The 18,593-nt window shown below is 42.6% G+C and overlaps 1 protein-coding gene across 1 annotated transcript in view; it reads right to left on the bottom strand.

Moving 5' to 3' along the window:
• Positions 1–18,593, bottom strand: part of LOC112250423 (nesprin-2) — a 245,510-nt gene that overhangs the window by 89,995 nt on the left and 136,922 nt on the right. The window contains exons 67-77 of the mRNA XM_042322697.1: positions 14,013–14,522; positions 13,841–13,924; positions 13,431–13,700; positions 12,738–12,932; positions 11,908–12,009; positions 11,581–11,751; positions 11,116–11,289; positions 10,902–11,033; positions 8,903–9,099; positions 1,187–1,319; positions 610–792 (exon numbers count right to left, since the gene is read on the bottom strand). Coding sequence (XP_042178631.1) covers positions 610–792; positions 1,187–1,319; positions 8,903–9,099; positions 10,902–11,033; positions 11,116–11,289; positions 11,581–11,751; positions 11,908–12,009; positions 12,738–12,932; positions 13,431–13,700; positions 13,841–13,924; positions 14,013–14,522 — 2,151 coding nt within the window. The remainder of the gene's footprint in view (positions 1–609; positions 793–1,186; positions 1,320–8,902; positions 9,100–10,901; positions 11,034–11,115; positions 11,290–11,580; positions 11,752–11,907; positions 12,010–12,737; positions 12,933–13,430; positions 13,701–13,840; positions 13,925–14,012; positions 14,523–18,593) is intronic.

The following is an 18,593-nucleotide window of genomic DNA, read 5'->3' as shown; positions in this document are numbered from 1 at the left end:
GACAGTCCCCATGGGGTACGTGGGAAGATATATTTTTTTTAAATGTGTGGAAAAAAAATACTGGGAAAAATTTTACCCCCCAAAATATGTTTAAGTTATCTTGGGCCTCCCAAGTGGCACAGGAGGCTAAGGCACTGCATCGCAGTGTTGAGGGGGCACTACAGACTGGTTCTACTACACTACAGCCTGGTTTTACTACACTAGAGCCTGGTTCTACTACACTAGAGCCTGGTTCTACTACTCAGCTGCTTCTACTACACTAGAGCCTGGTTCTACTACTCAGCTGCTTCTACTACAGCCTGGTTCTAGTACAATACAACCTGGTTCTACTACACTACAGCCTGGTTCAACGACACTATAGCCTAGTTCTACTACTCAGCTGCTTATACTACAACCTGGTTCTACTACACTACAACCTGGTTCTACTACCCTACAACCTGGTTCTACTACACTACAACCTGGTTCTACTACACTACAACCTGGTTCTACTACACTACAACCTGGTTCTACTACACTACAACCTGGTTCTACTACAAGACACCTGATACTTCTACTCAGATGCTCATCAAGAGCACAACCAAACAATCAACCAACCAATCAGATCCCCACCTGGTGCAGTCTCTCCTGGGCTATGGGAAGTGCAGACGTGACTTCGGTCCAAGTTTGCTCCAGCTGCGCTAGCTGTCTGCGCAGCCCCGGTGCATCAGCCTCCTTCAGCTGCAGTAGCAATGTGCCCGCCCTGAGCGCAGAGGCCTTTTCAGCGGATCTGGTTTCCAGCTCCACTGAAAACTCCTATCAAAGAACCAAACGTCAAATCGAACAGCTCCCATACCGGAAATTTCAAACAAAATTCTCACATTCAGTTTGCAATTCTAACATTTCCCATGGCGTGTGAACTGACTTGATGTTTCCAACACATTTGTAATGTATTTAGGAACCAAAAACTCACTCCAAACTAGCTTTCAGGTGTTGTAAAAGAAAAGACAGATGGACTGCATTTTTAACATGTTACAATTAAATGTGTTATACAATAAAAGTTGTTTTTCTGTGTATCCATACATTTTCTTACATGTACATTTCCGGTAGGGTCTGGATGACACTGTCAGTCATGTAACATGAATTCCGATTATTTACTACATTGAGCTACAAATCATGTCATCTAAAGTTTTTTCCCTAACAATTTTACCAGTAGTTGGATGAGGTAAGTACGGGTGAGCGCCTCGTTTTGAGGTGTGGCGTCGGGCAGACTTCTCCATGTCTTCAGGCGTTCTTTAACACTGCCCATCCATCCAGTGAGCGAAACAGAGTCGTCGTGGAACCTACAAGAGGGAAAACAGGGTTCAAACATCGTTCGATGTGTCCTTATGCAGAGCAGTCCACATTTATAGTGCCTTCAGAAAGTAATCACACACCCTTGACTTTCCCCCCATTTTGTTGTGTTACAAAGTGGGATTAAAATGGATATAATTGTCATTTTTTTTGTCAAATATCTACACAAAATACTCCTTTTGTTTTAATGAATGGAAAATAAATCACTAATATATCTTCATTAGATAAGTATTCAACCCCGAGTCAATACATGTTAGAATCACCTTTGGCAGCACTTACAGCTGTGCGTCTTTCTGGGGAAGTCTACAAGAGGTTTGCACACGCATCCCACACACACCCCAATTTATTAATGGACTGCTGAATGTATATTTTTTTCTCTTGCTTTGTTTGCTCTTTTCAGTATTATGCCAATCTCTGATAAGCTACCCAGAAAAGGGCTGAAAATAGGCCATATTAATATATGTAGCCTTCGAAATAAGGTTAATGAAATCAATAACTTGCTAACATCAGATAACATTCATATATTCGCCATTTCTGAGACTCACTTAGATAATTCATTTGATGATTCAGCAGTAGCAATACAAGTATATAACATCTATAGACGATACAGAAATGCTTATTTGGGAGGGGTTGCAGTATATATATATTCAGAGCCATATCCCTGTAATGCTTGGAGAAGATCTTATGTCAACTGTTATTGAAGTGTTGTGGTTGCAGGTTCACTTGACACATCTAAAGCCTATTCTTTTGGGGTGTTGATATAGGCCAAGTGCTAACAATCAGTATCTAAATAATATGTGTGAAATGCTTCATAGTGTATGTGATGTAAACAGAGAGGTCTACTTTCTTGGGGACCTGAATATTGATTGGTTTTCATCAAGCTGTCCGCTCAAGAGGAAGCTTCTTACTGTAACCAGTGCCTGTAATCTGGTTCAGGTTATTAATCAACCAACCAGGGTGTTTACAAACACTACAGGAACAAGATCATCCACATGGGTCTGCCTACCCATGTCAGAGACGCAAACTCGGTCTCAACCTTTAAGTCCTTACTGAAGACTTATCTCTTCAGTGGGTCATATGATTGAGTGTAGTCTGGCCCAGGACTGGGAAGGTGAACGGAAAGGCTCTGGAGCAACAAACCGCCCTTGCTGTCTCTGCCTGGCCGGTTCCCCTCTTCCCACTGGGATTCTCTGCCTCTAACCCTATTACAGGGGCTGAGTCACTGGCTTACTGGGGCTCTCTCATGCCGTCCCTGGAAGGGGTGCGTCACCTGAGTGGGTTGATTCACTGATGTGGTCATCCTGTCTGGATTGGCGCCCCCCTTGTGTTGTGCCATGGCGGAGATCTTTGTGGCCTATACTCAGCCTTGTCTCAGGATGGTAAGTTGGTGGTTGAAGATATCCCTCTAGTGGTGTGGGGGCTGTGCTTTGGCAAAGTGGGTGGGGTTATATCCTTCCTGTTTGGCCCTGTCTGGGGGTGTCCTCGGATGGGGCCACAGTGTCTCCTGACCCCTCCTGTCTCAGCCTCCAGTATTTATGCTGCAGTAGTTAATGTGTCGGGGGGCTAGGGTCAGTTTGTTATACCTGGAGTACCTCTCCTGTCCTATTCGGTGTCCTGTGTGAATCTAAGTGTGCGTTCTCTAATTCTCTCTTTCTTTCTCTCTCTCGGAGGACCTGAGCCCTAGGACCATGCCCCAGGACTACCTGACATGATGACTCCTTGCTGTCCCCAGTCCACCTGACCGTGCTGCTGCTCCAGTTTCAACTGTTCTGCCTTATTATTATACGACCATGCTGGTCATTTATGAACATTTGAACATCTTGGCCATGTTCTGTTATAATCTCCACCCGGCACAGCCAGAAGAGGACTGGCCACCCCACATATGCTCTCTCTAATTCTCTCTTTCTTTCTCTCTCTCGGAGGACCTGAGCCCTAGGACCATGCCCCAGGACTACCTGACATGATGACTCCTTGCTGTCCCCAGTCCACCTGACCGTGCTGCTGCTCCAGTTTCAACTGTTCTGCCTTATTATTATACGACCATGCTGGTCAATTATGAACATTTGAACATCTTGGCCATGTTCTGTTATAATCTCCACCCGGCACAGCCAGAAGAGGACTGGCCACCCCACATATGCTCTCTCTAATTCTCTCTTTCTTTCTCTCTCTCGGAGGACCTGAGCCCTAGGACCATGCCCCAGGACTACCTGACATGATGACTCCTTGCTGTCCCCAGTCCACCTGACCGTGCTGCTGCTCCAGTTTCAACTGTTCTGCCTTATTATTATTCGACCATGCTGGTCATTTATGAACATTTGAACATCTTGGCCATGTTCTGTTATAATCTCCACCCGGCACAGCCAGAAGAGGACTGGCCACCCCACATAGCCTGGTTCCTCTCTAGGTTTCTTCCTAGGTTTTGGCCTTTCTAGGGAGTTTTTCCTAGCCACCATGCTTCTACACCTGCATTGCTTGCTGTTTGGGGTTTTAGGCTGGGTTTCTGTACAGCACTTTGAGATATCAGCTGATGTACGAAGGGCTATATAAATAAATTTGATTTGATTTGATTTGATGTATCGATCACATTTCTACTAATACTGTAGAACTTTGTTCTAAAGCTGTATCCGTACCCATTGGATGCGGTGATCACAATATAGCGTCAATATCCAGGAAAGCCAAAGTTCCAACAGCTGGTCCTAAAATAGTGTACAAGAGATCATACAAAATATTTTGCTCTGACTCTTATGTGGATGATGTTAAAAATACTTGTTGGTCTGATGTGATTAATGAGGAGCATCCAGACGCTGCACTTAATGCATTTATGAAATTGCTTCTTCCAATTATTGATAAACATGCACCTGTTAAGAAGCTGACTGTTAGAATTGTTAAGGATTCATGGCTTGATGAGGATTTGAAAAACTGTATTGTTGAAAGAGATGGGGCAAAAGGAGTGGCTAATAAGTCTGGCTGCACATCTGACTGGCTTACTTACTGCAAAAAAATTATGTGACTAAACTCAACAAAAAAAGATGAAACTGTATTATGAAGCCAAGGTCAATGATATAGAGAATGATAGAAAAAAACTTGAGTACTTTAAATTAAATTATGGGCAGAAAGACAAATTCAACTCCATCTTTCATCGAATCAGATGGCTTATTTATCACAAAAGCATTTTATGTTGCCAATTACTTTAATGATTATTACATTGGCAAAGTGGGCAAACTTAGGCAAGAAATGCCAACAATGAACAGTGAGCAAATGTATTCATGCATAAAAAAAATGAATAGTGAAAGAAAAGCATTGCAAGTTTGAATTTTGTAAAGTTAGTGTGAGAGAGGTGGAAAAATTATTGTTATCGATCAATAATGACAATTGGAATTGACAACTTAGATGGAAAGCTACTGAGGATGGTAGCTGACTCTATATTCTTTACCTCAGGTCTGGAGGGAAGCCAAAGTAATTACGCTACCCAAGAGTGGTAAAGCGGCCTTTACTGGTTCTATAACAGCAGACCTATAAGCTTGCTGCCAGCTCGTAGCAAACTATTGGAAAAAAATATGTTTGACCAAATACAATGCTATTTCTCTGTAAACAAATTAACAACATACTTTTAGCATGCTTACAGAGAAGGGCACTCAACATGTACTATACTGACACAAATGACTGATGATTGGTTGAAAGAAATTGACAATAAGATAGTGGGAGCTGTACTGTGCAGTGCAGCCTTTGATATTATTTACCATAACCTGTTGTTGAAAAAACATATGTGTTATGGCTTTTCAACCTCTTCCATATTGTGGATTCAGAGCCATCTATCTAATAGAACTCAAATGGTTTTATTTAATGGAAGCTTCTCTAATGTCAAACATGTAAAAATGTGGTGTACCGCAGGGCAGCTGTCTAGGCCCTCTACTCTTTTCTATTTTTATCAATGACCTGCCACTGGCATTAAACAAAGCATGTGTGTCCATGTATGCTGATGATTCAACCATATACACATTAGCAACCACAGCTAATGAAGTCACTGAAACCCTTAAAGAGTTGCAGTCTGTTTTGGAATGGGTGACATGTAATAAACTGGTCCTAACCATCTGTGGAACTAAGAGCATTGTATTTGGTACTAATCATTCCCTAAGTTCTAGACCTCAGCTGAATCTGGTAATGAATGGTGTGGCTGTTGAACAAGTTGAGGAGACTAAATTACTTGGAGTTACCTTATATTGTAAAGTGTCATGGTCAAAACATATAGATTCAATGGTTGTAAAAATGGGGAGAGGTTTGGTCGTAATAAAGAGATTTTTTGACACCACACTCCAAAAAACAAGTTCTGCAGGCTCTAGTTTAGTCTAATCTTGATTATTGTCCAGTCGTGTGGACGAGTGCTGCAAGGAAAGACCTAGTTAAGCTGCAACTGGCCCAGGACAGAGCGGCACGTTTTGCTCTTAATTGTAATCAGAGGGTAGATATAAAAAATATGCATGCCAATCTCTCTTGGCTAAGAGTTTAGGAAAGACTGACTGCATCACTTCTTCTTTACATAAGAAACATGAATGTGTTGAAAATCCCAAATTGTTTGCATAGTCAACTTACACACAGCTCTGACACACACACGTATCCCACCAGACATGCCACCAGGTGTCTTTTCACAGTCCCCAAATCCAGAACAAATTCAAGAAAGTGTACAGGATATAGAGCCCTTATTGCATGGAACTTCCTTCCATCTCATATCTCTCAAATAAACAGCAAACCTGGTTTTAAAAAAACAGATAAAGTAACACCTCACGGCACAAAGGCTCTCCCCTATTTGACCTTAAGAGTTGTGTGTATGCATTGATATCTAGGCTACGTGTGCCTTTTAAAAAAAGTATGTAGTTCTGTCCTTGAGCTGTTCTATTGATGTTCTGTATTATGTTTCATGTTTTGTGTGGACCCCAGGAAGAGTAGTTGCTGCTTTTGCAACAGCTAATGGGGAACCTAATAAAATACCAAATACACCTGGATTGTACAATATTTTCCCATGAAGCTTTTAAAAAATTTGTCAAGTTGGCTGTTGATCATTGCTAAACAGTCATTCTCAAGTCTTGCCATAGATTTCCAAGATTATTTAAGTCAAAACTGTAACTAGGCCACTCAGGAACATTCAATGTCGCCTTGGTAATAAACTGCAGTGTATATTTGGCATTGGATATTGTCCGACTGACAGGTGAATTTGGCTCCCAGTGTCTGTTGGAAAGCAGACAAACAGTTTATCCTCTAGGATTGTTTTGGAATATTTTTCTTCTGTACAGGTTTCCTTCTTTACTTTCTGTCATTTAGGTTAATATTGTGGAGTATCTACAATATTGTTGATCCATCCTCAGTTTTCTCCTATCACAGCCATTCAACTCACCATTGGCCTCATTGTGAAATCCCTGAGCGGTTTCCTTCCTCTCTGGCAACTGATTTAGGAAGGACACCTGTATCTTTGTAGTGAGTGGGTATATTGATACACCTCTCAATGTGTAATTAATAACTGTACCATGCTCAAAGTGATATTCAATGTCTGCTTTTTTTACCCATCTACCAATTCTTTGTGAACCATAGGAAAAACTCCCCGGTCCTTGTGGTTGAATATGTGCTTGAAATTCAATGCTCGACTGAGGGACCTTACAGAAAAGTGTACAGTCGTGGCCAAAAATTTTGAGAATGACACAAATACTAATTTTCACAAAGTCTGCTGCCTCAGTTTGTAAGATGGCAATTTGCATATACTCCAGAATGTTATGAAAAGTGAACAGATGAATTGCAATTAGTCCCTCTTTGCCATGCAAATGAACTGAATCGCAAAAAAAACATTTCCACTGCATTTCAGCCTTGCCACAAAAGAACCAGCTGACATCATGTCAGTGATTCTCTTGTTAACACAGGTGTGAGTGTTGACAAGGATAAGGCTTGAGATCACTCTGTCATACTGATTCAGTTCGAATAACAGACTGGAAGCTTCATAAGGAGGGTGGTGCTTGGAATCATTGTTCTTTCTCTGTCAATCATGGTTACCTGCAAGGAAACACGTGCCGTTATCATTGCTTTGCACAAAAAGGGCTTCACAGGCAAGGATATTGCTGCCAGTAAGATTGTACCTAATTCAACCATTTATCGGATCATCAAGAACTTCAATGAGAGCGGTTCAATTGTTGTGAAGAAGGATTCAGGATGCCCAAGAAAGTCCAGCAAGCGCCAGGACAGTCTCCTAAAGTTGATTCAGCTGCGGGATCGGGCCACCACCAGTACAGAGCTTGCTCAGGAATGTCAGCAGGCAGGTGTGAGTGCATCTGCACGCACAGTGAGGCAAAGACTTTTGGAGGATGGCCTGGTGTCAAGAAGGGCAGCAAAGAAGCCACTTCTCTCCAGGAAAAACATCAGGGACAGACTGATATTCTGCAAAAGGTACAGGGATTGGACTGCTAAGGACTGGGGGTAAAGTCATTTTCTCTGATGAATCCCCTTTCCGATTGTTTGGGGCATCCGGAAAAAGCTTGTCCGGAGAAGACAAGGTGAGTGCTACCATCAATCCTGTGTCATGCCAACAGTAAAGCATCCTGAGACCATTCATGTGTGGGGTTGCTTCTCAGCCAAGGGAGTGGGCTCACTCACAATTTTGCCTAAGAACACAGCCATGAATAAAGAATGGTACCAACACATCCTCTGAGAGCAACTTCTCCCAACCATTCAGGAACAGTTTAGTGACGAACAATGCATTTTCCAGCATGATGGAGCACCTTGCCATAAGGCAAAAGTGATAACTAAGTGGCTCGGGGAACAAAACATCGATATTTTGGGTCCATGGCCAGGAAATTCCCCAGACCTTAATCCCATTGAGAACTTGTGGTCAATCCTCAGGAGGCGGATGGACAAACAAAAACCCACAAATTCTGACAAACTCCAAGCATTGATTATGCAAGAATGGGCTGCCATCAGTCAGGATGCGGCCCAGAAGTTAATTGACAGCATGCCAAGGCAGATTACAGAGGTCTTGAAAAAGAAGGGTCAACACTGCAAATATTGACTCTTTGCATCAACTTCATGTAATTGTCAATAAAAGCCTTTGACACTTATGAAATGCTTGTAATTATACTTCAGTATTCCATAGTAACATCTGACAAAAATATCTAAAGACAATGAAGCAGTAAACATTTTGAAAATTAATATTTGTGTCATTCTCAAAACTTTTGGCCAAGACTGTATGTGTTGGGTACAGAGATGGGGTGGTCATATACAGTCATGTTAAACACTATTATTGCACACAGAGTCCATGCAACTTATAATTGTTAAGTACATTTTAACTGAAGACGTTTCAGCTTTTAATTTTTGATTAATTTGTAAACATTTCTAAAAACAATTTCACTTTGACATTATGGGATATTGTGTGTCGGCTAATGACACAAAATCTCAATTTAATCCATTTTTAATTCAGGCTGTAACACAACAACATAAGGGGTGTGAATACTTTCTGAAGGCACTGTACATGTTCCCACAGCTGTGTTGTGTGTATGTCCCTGTCCATTTTCCGAAAACCCTGTCTGTGTGCGCCCACCTGGTCCAGTTGTCCCTTATGTCGCGGCTGCGTTGGCTCTCCTGCTCTGCCTTGCTGCGAACAGCCCGCCAGCGCAGCTCCAGTACGCCTCCTGTGCCGCCGACCCCGGTACTGCATCCCCAGGCCTGCAGAGCCTTCCCCTGGTCCAGGACCGAGCCCAGGGCAGGCCTGCACTCCTCCAACAGGGCCAGCACTCGCTAATGGGGGGGAAATGGGGAAGGAGAGAGAGAGAAAAGGGGTGAACAAGGGTGGGATAGGGGGAAAATGTGAAAGAATAAAAATTGAGAAGGGAATGTGTTTTGAATAAGAGAGAAAAAAGAAGAGGTAGGGCCAGAAGAAAGGGGGATGAAAAGAAATAGTTATTGTGGGAATAATTGGGAATAATAATTGTAGAAATAATTATTGTGGGATGTGGGGAGAGGAAAAGAGAATGAAGCGGGAACAGAAAAGGGAGAGGAGGGTAAGACAGGAACAGAGACTAAAAGTGAGAGGAGACAGAGGGAGGAGGAGGAAGGGGATGTTTGCAAGGGTCACAGAAAGAGAGAAATAATGAGAGGGATAATGGGGAGAGAAACGTGAAAAGGGGAAAATGCAAAAAAAGAAAGAAAGAAGTGCGATAGGGAACAAGGCGAAAGGAGCGAAAGAAATGCATAGAGAGTGAGAATGGAATCATCACCACCCGAATCCTCACCTGAACCCATGCCCACTCCCACACCAATGCCATGAGTCCCAAATGGCCTCCTATTCCCTACATAGTACACTACTTTTGACTTGAGCCCTATGGGCTTGTTTAAAAGTAATGCACTATACAGGGAATAGGGGGCCATTTTGATCGTAAACAGCATCTCATTCAGTTATTATGGCCAGATAGGGGAAGGCATAAATCTATTAAGGAGATTTGATGAAAAGAAGCATGTGTACTCTACCCCTACACACACACGTGCACACACATGTGCACACACACACACATTCCACTCAAGTCGGTCCGTCCGAGAGATGAGAAATAGGATTCTGTAATTGTAAAAGGGAGGGGGGAAGTCAGCTAGTTATGGGGAGGGAATCCGAAATGGAACACCGTGTTCTACTCTCCGATAATGGCCATCCGTATTCCTCCAAGTAATTTGATTTTGGAATGAAGCGATGCCACAACAAATAACTCTCCTTTTTTTCACCCATTACTCTCTGTCCACCTCTCTCTCTCCTTCTATCTTTCCATCTCTCTTTCTCTCCATCTTTCTTGTGCCAGGTGCCCATGAATCCGTCATTCACTGAAGGGCCTGGTTCACATCCAGCTCTCTCTGTATGGCTGTGTCCCGAAAGGCCCCCTATTCCCTACATAGTGGACTGCTTTTGACAAGAGTCCTATGAGGGGAATAGGGTGCCATTTGGGAGTCAGTCTGTGGCACGTCCTACATTGTTGTTGGTTACTGGAATTAGACAACAGGTGGTTTCATCCCAGTACACGAAGGATGCATCGCTCATGTGGACATAAGACACCTGTTGCTTAAGACTTATGCTCATGATATACAGTATCTTCGAGTGATACAAATTAAGAATAAGGGCTACACTGGTTACGTAGTGCAAACTAATTCTTAGTGGGCAAATGTTGTTCAATTGGCTATGTGAGGAGAAGAAAGGGGGTGGACAGAAGGAGATATGGGACAGTGAACGAGAGAGGGATAAGGAGATGATAGGGACGTCAAGAAATACTGAGATGGTCAATGCAATGAGAAAAAGAAGACAGAAAAGAGCATGCAGAGAGTCAGACACAAAGAGAGCAGAGAGCCAGACAAAGATAGCAGAGACAGACACAAAGGGAGCAGAGAGACAGACACAAAGGGAGCAGAGAGACAGACACAAAGGGAGCAGAGAGACAGACACAAAGAGAGCAGAGAGACAGACACAAAGAGAGCAGAGAGACAGACACAAAGAGAGCAAGATAAGGAAGGAAGGAAGAGTAGTAGAGAGAAGAGGAGGAGAGGGAGGGAAGTTTGGATACCTGACAGGTGTCCAGTCTTTCCTGTAGTAGCCCCTCTTCTTCCTCCACCAGATCCTCGCAGGGGATGAGGGCTTCCAGCTCCTCCAGCTGCCGGCCCAGCTGAACACAGCCCTCCTCCCACTGTGTCCAGACCTACACACACACACGCATACACAGTGTGAGTGTATGTGTGTATGTGTTTACTTATGTGGGTCTTTCATGTGTGTGCGTGTACCTGCAGCCTTCTGTGCATGGTGGCTCCCTGCTCCAGAGCATGTTGCTGCAGAGTGGTGACCTGTTGCTCTAGCCGGACCTGTTCATCCTCCTGACCAACCAGCCCCCCCTGTGGCTCACACTGGAACAGCCGCTGAACCAATGCCAGCTGAGATTCCATAACCTGGTACAACTTCTGTTCAGCCAGCGCCAAACACAGACACACACAGACAGACACACACAGACAGACAGACACAAAATAATCAATTGAAACCCAGTTTATAAATTGACAAAATCACATGGCAATTGGTCAGAGGTTTACATGGAGACGATCCCAAACGTTCATTTAAACTTGGATTCAACTGCTTTCCGAGTGGGAAGACACTGTCCTCTACAGTTGTTCTTCCTTTCCATCAGCTCCCATGCCAAGTCGAATGTGCATAAAATGACTTGACATAACACTCTCTTTTCCCCAGCATATGCTTACCTTGTGCCTGCTGAGCAGAGTCTGCAGCTGGGTGCGGCTGTGCGGTGGGTGGTCCTGACTGTCTGCCAGACGCTCTTTGCCTAGCTCCACCAGACTGGCCAAACCCTGCAGCAGGGCCTGGGACACCCGCTGCAGCTCCACTGCATCCTCGGGACACCGACCAACGACATACTGCAGAGACACACCATCGTTACTGACCTACAGTAGACATCTAGAGTAAAAGACGGGATTACGTAGGAATATACTGACAAAGGGGCACACACACACACACACACAAACTCACACAAACATTCACTAGCCCTATGATTAACAAACTAAATGTTGTACCTCCAGCATGGGGACATCCTTGATGTGTGTGAATGGGTCACTCTGTCCACGTTCAAAATCATCATACACGCACACGTGGCTCTCCTGTTGCTCCGTCCCTGCCTGCATGCACCGCACAGTGAAAAGAGACAGACATTGACAAGTCCTGGTTAAGCAGTAAGGCACGAGAGCCCGTTGCATATCGTAAAGAACACAAGGATATCTGTTCTAGCTAATGGCTATAAGGTGGTTGTGGGCTGGTTTGTGAGGGGATTAAGAAGTGCTGGGTGGCAGGTAAACCAGCGGTTAGAGTTGGGCCAGTAACTGAAAGGTAGCTGGTTTGAATCCCTGAGCCGGCTAGCTGAAAAATCTTTCAACGTGCCCTTGAGCAAAGCACTTAATCCTAATTGCTCCTGTAAGTCTGGATAATAATGTGCTTGTAGGGCAGCCAGGTCACACCAGTTCCACTGCGGTATTAGACATCTGTCCAGGATGTATGCATGCAATTTTAATACTGTCCACAAGGGGCAACACAAGTGCCTATTACAATCTAGCAGTCTCATGGCTTGCTAGGGTGTTGTGGATGGGGATTGAAGAAGGGCTTAAACCATGAACTATGGCTCGGTGCATCACAGGTTCAATCCCATTGCTAGGCACTCATTTTTAATTGTTCTGTTTTAACCCAGACCTTAACCCTTACCTTAACCACTCCGAATGAATTCCTATACTTAACTCTCAAGTTTTTTCTGTTCGAACCGTATCCCAAACCTTAGGTGATTGCAAAGTGGTTGTGGGTTGGTTGTGATGTTATTGTGAAGTTGTTGTGAGGTGGTTTGTGTGGAGCCACTGACCTGATGGTGGCCCAGTTCTGTGTGTAGCCGGCTCAGTGAGGAGGTGAGGGCTGACTGGGCTGTTTGAAAACAACCCTGAAGACAGGTCACACACTGGGCTGTGGTCTCTGGTGCTTCAGACAACTGGTCTGGGTTGATGCCTGACCTTAAATGGTTCAGCTCCTCACTCAAGGCTGGCAGCTCCACTGAGAGGCACTGTGAGGCACATAGACACACACACACACATGCACGCACGCACGCACACACACACACAGGTACGCATACATACACACACACACACACACACACACATACACACGCACACGCACACACATGCACAGTTCATTTGCACAGTTTCAGAGATTTTGTCATAGGAAAATATTATTGTTATTGCAGTTTAGCTAATTTGATAGTGAGTGATTAAAAATCCCCAGGCTGACATTTCCATAGTGCAAAAAGCACAGATTAAACCTGGCACAATTTTTCATCTGGCAAAGTTTACTTGTTCAACAATGTGTGTTATTAGGCGGCAACTATTTATACATCAACGTAATAATATGAATAATCACCTCCTTATTTCTCACATTGTTGAAAAAAGTTCAATCACAGATCGGTGCTCTTTTGCACCACGAAAATGTCACCGCCAGTGTGCAATATATGCTACCTATTTCCAGAGATCTATAAATGTAAATCAGCAGTTTGTAGGTACTGTACCTCCATCTGTAGCAGTCTTAGTTGACTGTCCTCCACTGTGGTAATAGAGGGACTGGGCAACAGGCCAGTGAGTGTTTCCAGAAAATGCTCCACTCCACACAGAGCTGTGTAGAGCTCTCTATCCAACATGGGATAGCCACCTTCCTTTGAATTGGCAGAGGAAAGGCCACTTGCTCTGTGTCTGAGTTGTCTAAGGCTTGCAGCACACACCTCTATCTCTCTCAGACCACCAAAGCCACCTCCGGTCCCCTCTGCCTTTGAACCTGTAGCCTACACAACCACATGGAGAGCACCATCAACACAATATAATGGCTTGAAGACAGCCGCCCTTAAAATCCTGTACCTCTGCTAAATTTTGACCCAGGTCTTATGAGTACTTGAATCAGGGAGGTGTGACAGTGTGAACTGACCGCATGTAGATCCTCCTCCTGAATATTCCTCAAGGTGTTGAGTTTCTCAGACAGCCGAGTGTGAAGGAGGTCCCATCTCCCATCCTATGAAAAATAAACGTAAAACGTGCGGGCAGGTAATTGTATGTGTGAGTGTGTGTATATATGTGGTGCACGGGTATGGTACTCTTACCAGGTCTTCCTGGGGGTCGCTGGGTGTATTTGGCAACAGACCATTGGCAACTGTCCCAATTTCCTTGGTTACTGACCCAGTCATCTTGGTTACTGACCCAGTCATCTTTGTTACAGAAGTAGTCTCAGGTACTGATTGTATCTCTTTGGTTACTGATCCAATCTTCACAGGTACTTCTCCAGTTTCTTTGGTTGCCAAGACACTTTTTACAGATGCTGGTCCAGTCTCCATGGTCACTGAACTAGTTTCAGGTAATGAGACAGTTGCCTTGGTTACTAATTCAGACTTCTCGGTGACTGACGAAGTCTCCTTGTTAATGTCTTTACTGACTGATTCTGTCGGCTTGTTTTCTGATATAGTGGTCTTGGAGATGGGTTTCCACTGAGCCGGTAATGACAGGGTGTCTGCAGGTGCTCTGTCTGTTTTTTCAGGTGTTGGTTGGATCTTCTCAGATATTAAACCAGAATTAGTGTCTTCTGGGTCTACACAAGACTCCGGGGTGTCCAACTCCTGAACGAAGATGTTTGGAATGAATCAAACCCAACCCCAATAGAGTGGTATGGAATCTGACATGCAATTACTTCTTTACTCAATGATCTAGTAACACTTTACATCTTTACACTTTATAATCCATTAATAGATCATTATTAAGGCATGTATTAATAATTTGCTGAACACTTGTAAATCATTATTACGACTCCATTTACCACTAGTAATTAAGGTATTTGTAAACGGTTAACACTGTTTAACAATGCTCATTAATACATCATGGATAATGAATTTGTTAATGATCTGTAAATGATTTCTAAACCATAATTATAAAATGTATAAAAAACTACAGTATGTTTATGTCAGTGAGCAATTTACAAACTATGAAGTCATAAACTATCACTTATTACTTCTGCCTTTATTCATGATCGATATGTTATTGTCTTAAAACCTCTTAAAGCTAGGGGGCAGAATTTTCACTTTTGGATAAATAGCGTGCCCAATTTCAACTTCCTGCTACTCATGCCAAGAATATCAGAGAGGCATTTTATTCATAGATTTGGATAGAAAACACTGAAGTTTCTAAAACTGTTTGAATCATGTCTGTGAGTATAACAGAACTTATGTAGCAGGCAAAACCCCGAGGACTAACTGTTCAGATTTTTTTCCCCACTCTCTGTTCCCTATATTGTCTTTGCCATTGGATATTTAATAGGAACCTATTTTCAGTTCCTACCGCTTCCACTGGATATCACCAGTCTTTGGAATATGGTTGAGATTATTCCTTTATGCTATGAAGAAGTAGGCCAGCTCGGAACTGAGGACACTTTTGTGAGTTGCTCAAGACGTGAAAAGCAGTGCTGGTTTCTTTTCTTTCATGTATTCAATACAGATTGCCCCGTCTACAATTTGATCGATTATTAATGTTTAAAAATACCTAACATTGTATTACAAAAGTAGTTTGAAATATTTTGGCAAAGTTTATAGGCAACTTTTGAAATATGTTTTAGAGACGTTGCGATTTTGTAAGCTGTTTTTTTCTGGATCAAACGCGCTTTATAAATGGACATTTTCGATATATATGGATGGAATTAATCGAACAAAAGGACCAATTGTGATGTTTATGGGACATATTGGAATGCAAACAAAAGAAGGTCATGCATATTTTATATTTTATTTCAGCGTTTTGTGTAGCGCCTGCTATGCTAGCTCCTTTGTTTACTGCTGGTGCAGATGGTGCAGGCTATCAGATAATAGCTTCTTATGTTTTCACCGAAATGCATTTTTAAAATCTGATGTTGGCTGGATTCACAACGAGTGTAGCTTTAATTGAGTATCTTACATGTGTGATTTAATGAAAGTTTGAATTTTATAGCATTTTATTTGAATCTGGCGCTCTGCATTTCCCCCAGCAATTGGCCAGTTGAGACTCTAGCGTCTCCCCTATCCATAAGAGGTTTTAAGAACCACATAATGTACAAATTATTAGTAAACTTGTTTGCAGTACCCAATCTAAAGTTGCAGCCATTTATCCAAAATTATTCATGAAGGTTGAAATGATTATAAATCTTTTCATGAATTTCCCCTTCATAATATCAGCCTGGCCATCCCATCATTAAAAATCTGACAATGTCAGGAGGGGCATTATTAAAACTAATTTGTGAGCGATTAGATCACCTTCAACCAATCAGAAGATGACCTAATCCAAAATGCGGCGTTTGGCCCTGTGGATTTTTACCCACCCATCATTTTTGAGAGGATGCTGATTGGATAGTAATGGGGAATATTAGTTGTGATTCCAGGCTATGGCTCAGATAAGTTTAAAAACATAAATAAGTACACAGCAGACAGGGGGTTTAAGAAAAGTTAATATTTTTTTGACATACAGTCAGAATGTCCAATAGATCACACCTGTACAACATTTGCATTGTTGACTCGCTAGATGGTACTGAAGCTAGCTGCCTAGCTGCGGGCTAGCTATCCGTCATTAGCTGATCCACATCCGCATCTGATCGGTACGCTCAGATGAAGGCAGACGTCCGCACCATGTTTTCTATTTTAGTGCCCTTTTTCTACGATATTTTTTATTTATTTTACCTTTATTTAACTAGGCAAGTCAGTTAAGAACAAATGCTTATTTTCATGTGCACCCTTGCATTGTAGCATAGCAATACATTGTAGCATATAGTGTCAACCTAAACATAATAACCATAGCAACCATGACAGCACTCTCACAACAGTAACAATGGCACTCTCTGATTGGCTAAGAGGATGTAGCTGGTCCAGCACTGGCTAAATCAGGCCCGACGCATCCCTATGTCCCGATGGCCATTGCCTTCAGTGTCGCTAGAGTTGAATTTACGGCAGTGTGTTCATGGAGTGTGTGGGTAAAAGTGAGTAATGGTTGTTGTTGTTATGGCTGAGATGTGTGTGTGTTTACTATTACTGTTAGTCGTAGTTGCTATTATTATTCCCTGTAATGTTATTACTGAGTTATTTATGCTGCATGTTCATGTAAAATGTTTATGTATACATTTATACAGTCCTTTCGATACAGTCCTTTGTTATACTTAGCATTCTCTCCCCTTGAGCTATTGTGGTCATTACCCTATTCACTACTTTGCACCGTTCATATTCATGTTATTCCATGTATAGTTAATTCAGTATTTGTCTTTCTCTGTACTTGCAGATCATTTCCATACTCTGCTTGGCAATAAAGTTTCCTGTGCGTGTTAACTCTCTGTGAGGTTGCCTTATTCCTCTGACAAGGATAGGTTTTCAGTGAGTCACAGAACAGTCAAATGGGAGGGTATTCCATCACAGTAATGTACAATGACACCGGTGCATAATTTTCTGTCTTCATTTTTCACTTCACCACTACCTTTGAATCTGCCAGCTAGCAGCGACCTAGATAACTTACAACATTAGTTAGCCACGCTGTAGCTTTTTGCTAATTTGTAATATGCAAGCTAGCTGTATGTCAATAAATTGTCAACTTTTCTCCAACCTCATGTGTGTTAGTTATGTAATTAAAAGATATCTGACCAATTTAAGACTTGGTAAAAAGTGTCACACTTTAGATTAGATACTGAAAACTTTCGTCCAATGTTCGATAGGTCTGGTGGATCAATGCGTCAAAAGTGGCATTCATTAACCCAATAGAGAGATAGGGGAAAAGTCCTTGTCCAATAGAAAAAGTACCAACCCATAGCCCTGGCCTTATTTATAATAAATCACCTCCCTCTGAACTTCCCTGCAAACACCACTGTCTTGTGTACCTCTGATTCAGAGCCACACCTTCCAGAAATGTGATTTGCTAAGATCAAATCATTACAAATGTTTATTTTATTTAGTTGACTTCCCACTCCACACTGCCCTTTGCCACCTGGACAAAAAAAAGAGCAACACATTGTTTATAAAACTATACATTATTTATATACCTATTATGAAGATATAGTGGCCACTTTAGATTCTGTACTGCAAATGTGTTTACTAATAATTTAGAAAATGGGTTGTTAAAGGGACATTGCACTTTCAAATCAAAGTTTGACAGACTTTTCCAGATTGGTATCTACACAACAAATGGTGTGGGACATGGTTTCATCTTGACATTAGTACACTTTTGAGATCAGAAAACATTTGACAAACTTTCATTTATGCGTGAAATGCCCCTTTGTTAATAATATGAGTCATGCAGGGAAGACTAGAATATGTTCCAGGATTCTTCCAATGGCATTGAGGAATCATCCACATCAGTCATTGGCTTCATCAATAAGTGTATCGATGACGTAGTCCCCACAGTGACTGTACGTACATACCCCATCCAGAAGCCATGGATTACAGGCAACACGGTACTGAGCCTTAAGGGTAGAACTGCTGCTTTCAAGGAGCAGTACTCTAACCCGGACGCTTATAAGAAATGCCGCTATGCCCTCCGATGAAGCATCAAACAGGCAAAGTGTCAATACAGGTCTAAGATTGAATCCTACGACACCAGCTCTAATGCTCATCGGATGTGGAAGGGCTTGCAAACTATTACAGACTAAAAAGGGAAGCACAGCCGCGAGCTGCCCAATGACACGAGCCAACCAG

This window comes from Oncorhynchus tshawytscha, linkage group LG05, assembly GCF_018296145.1.
Source record: "Oncorhynchus tshawytscha isolate Ot180627B linkage group LG05, Otsh_v2.0, whole genome shotgun sequence".
NCBI classification, from domain to species: domain Eukaryota; kingdom Metazoa; phylum Chordata; class Actinopteri; order Salmoniformes; family Salmonidae; genus Oncorhynchus; species Oncorhynchus tshawytscha.
The sequence above is the reverse complement of the archived record's forward strand: the minus strand, read 5'-3'. Positions and strand labels throughout refer to the sequence as shown.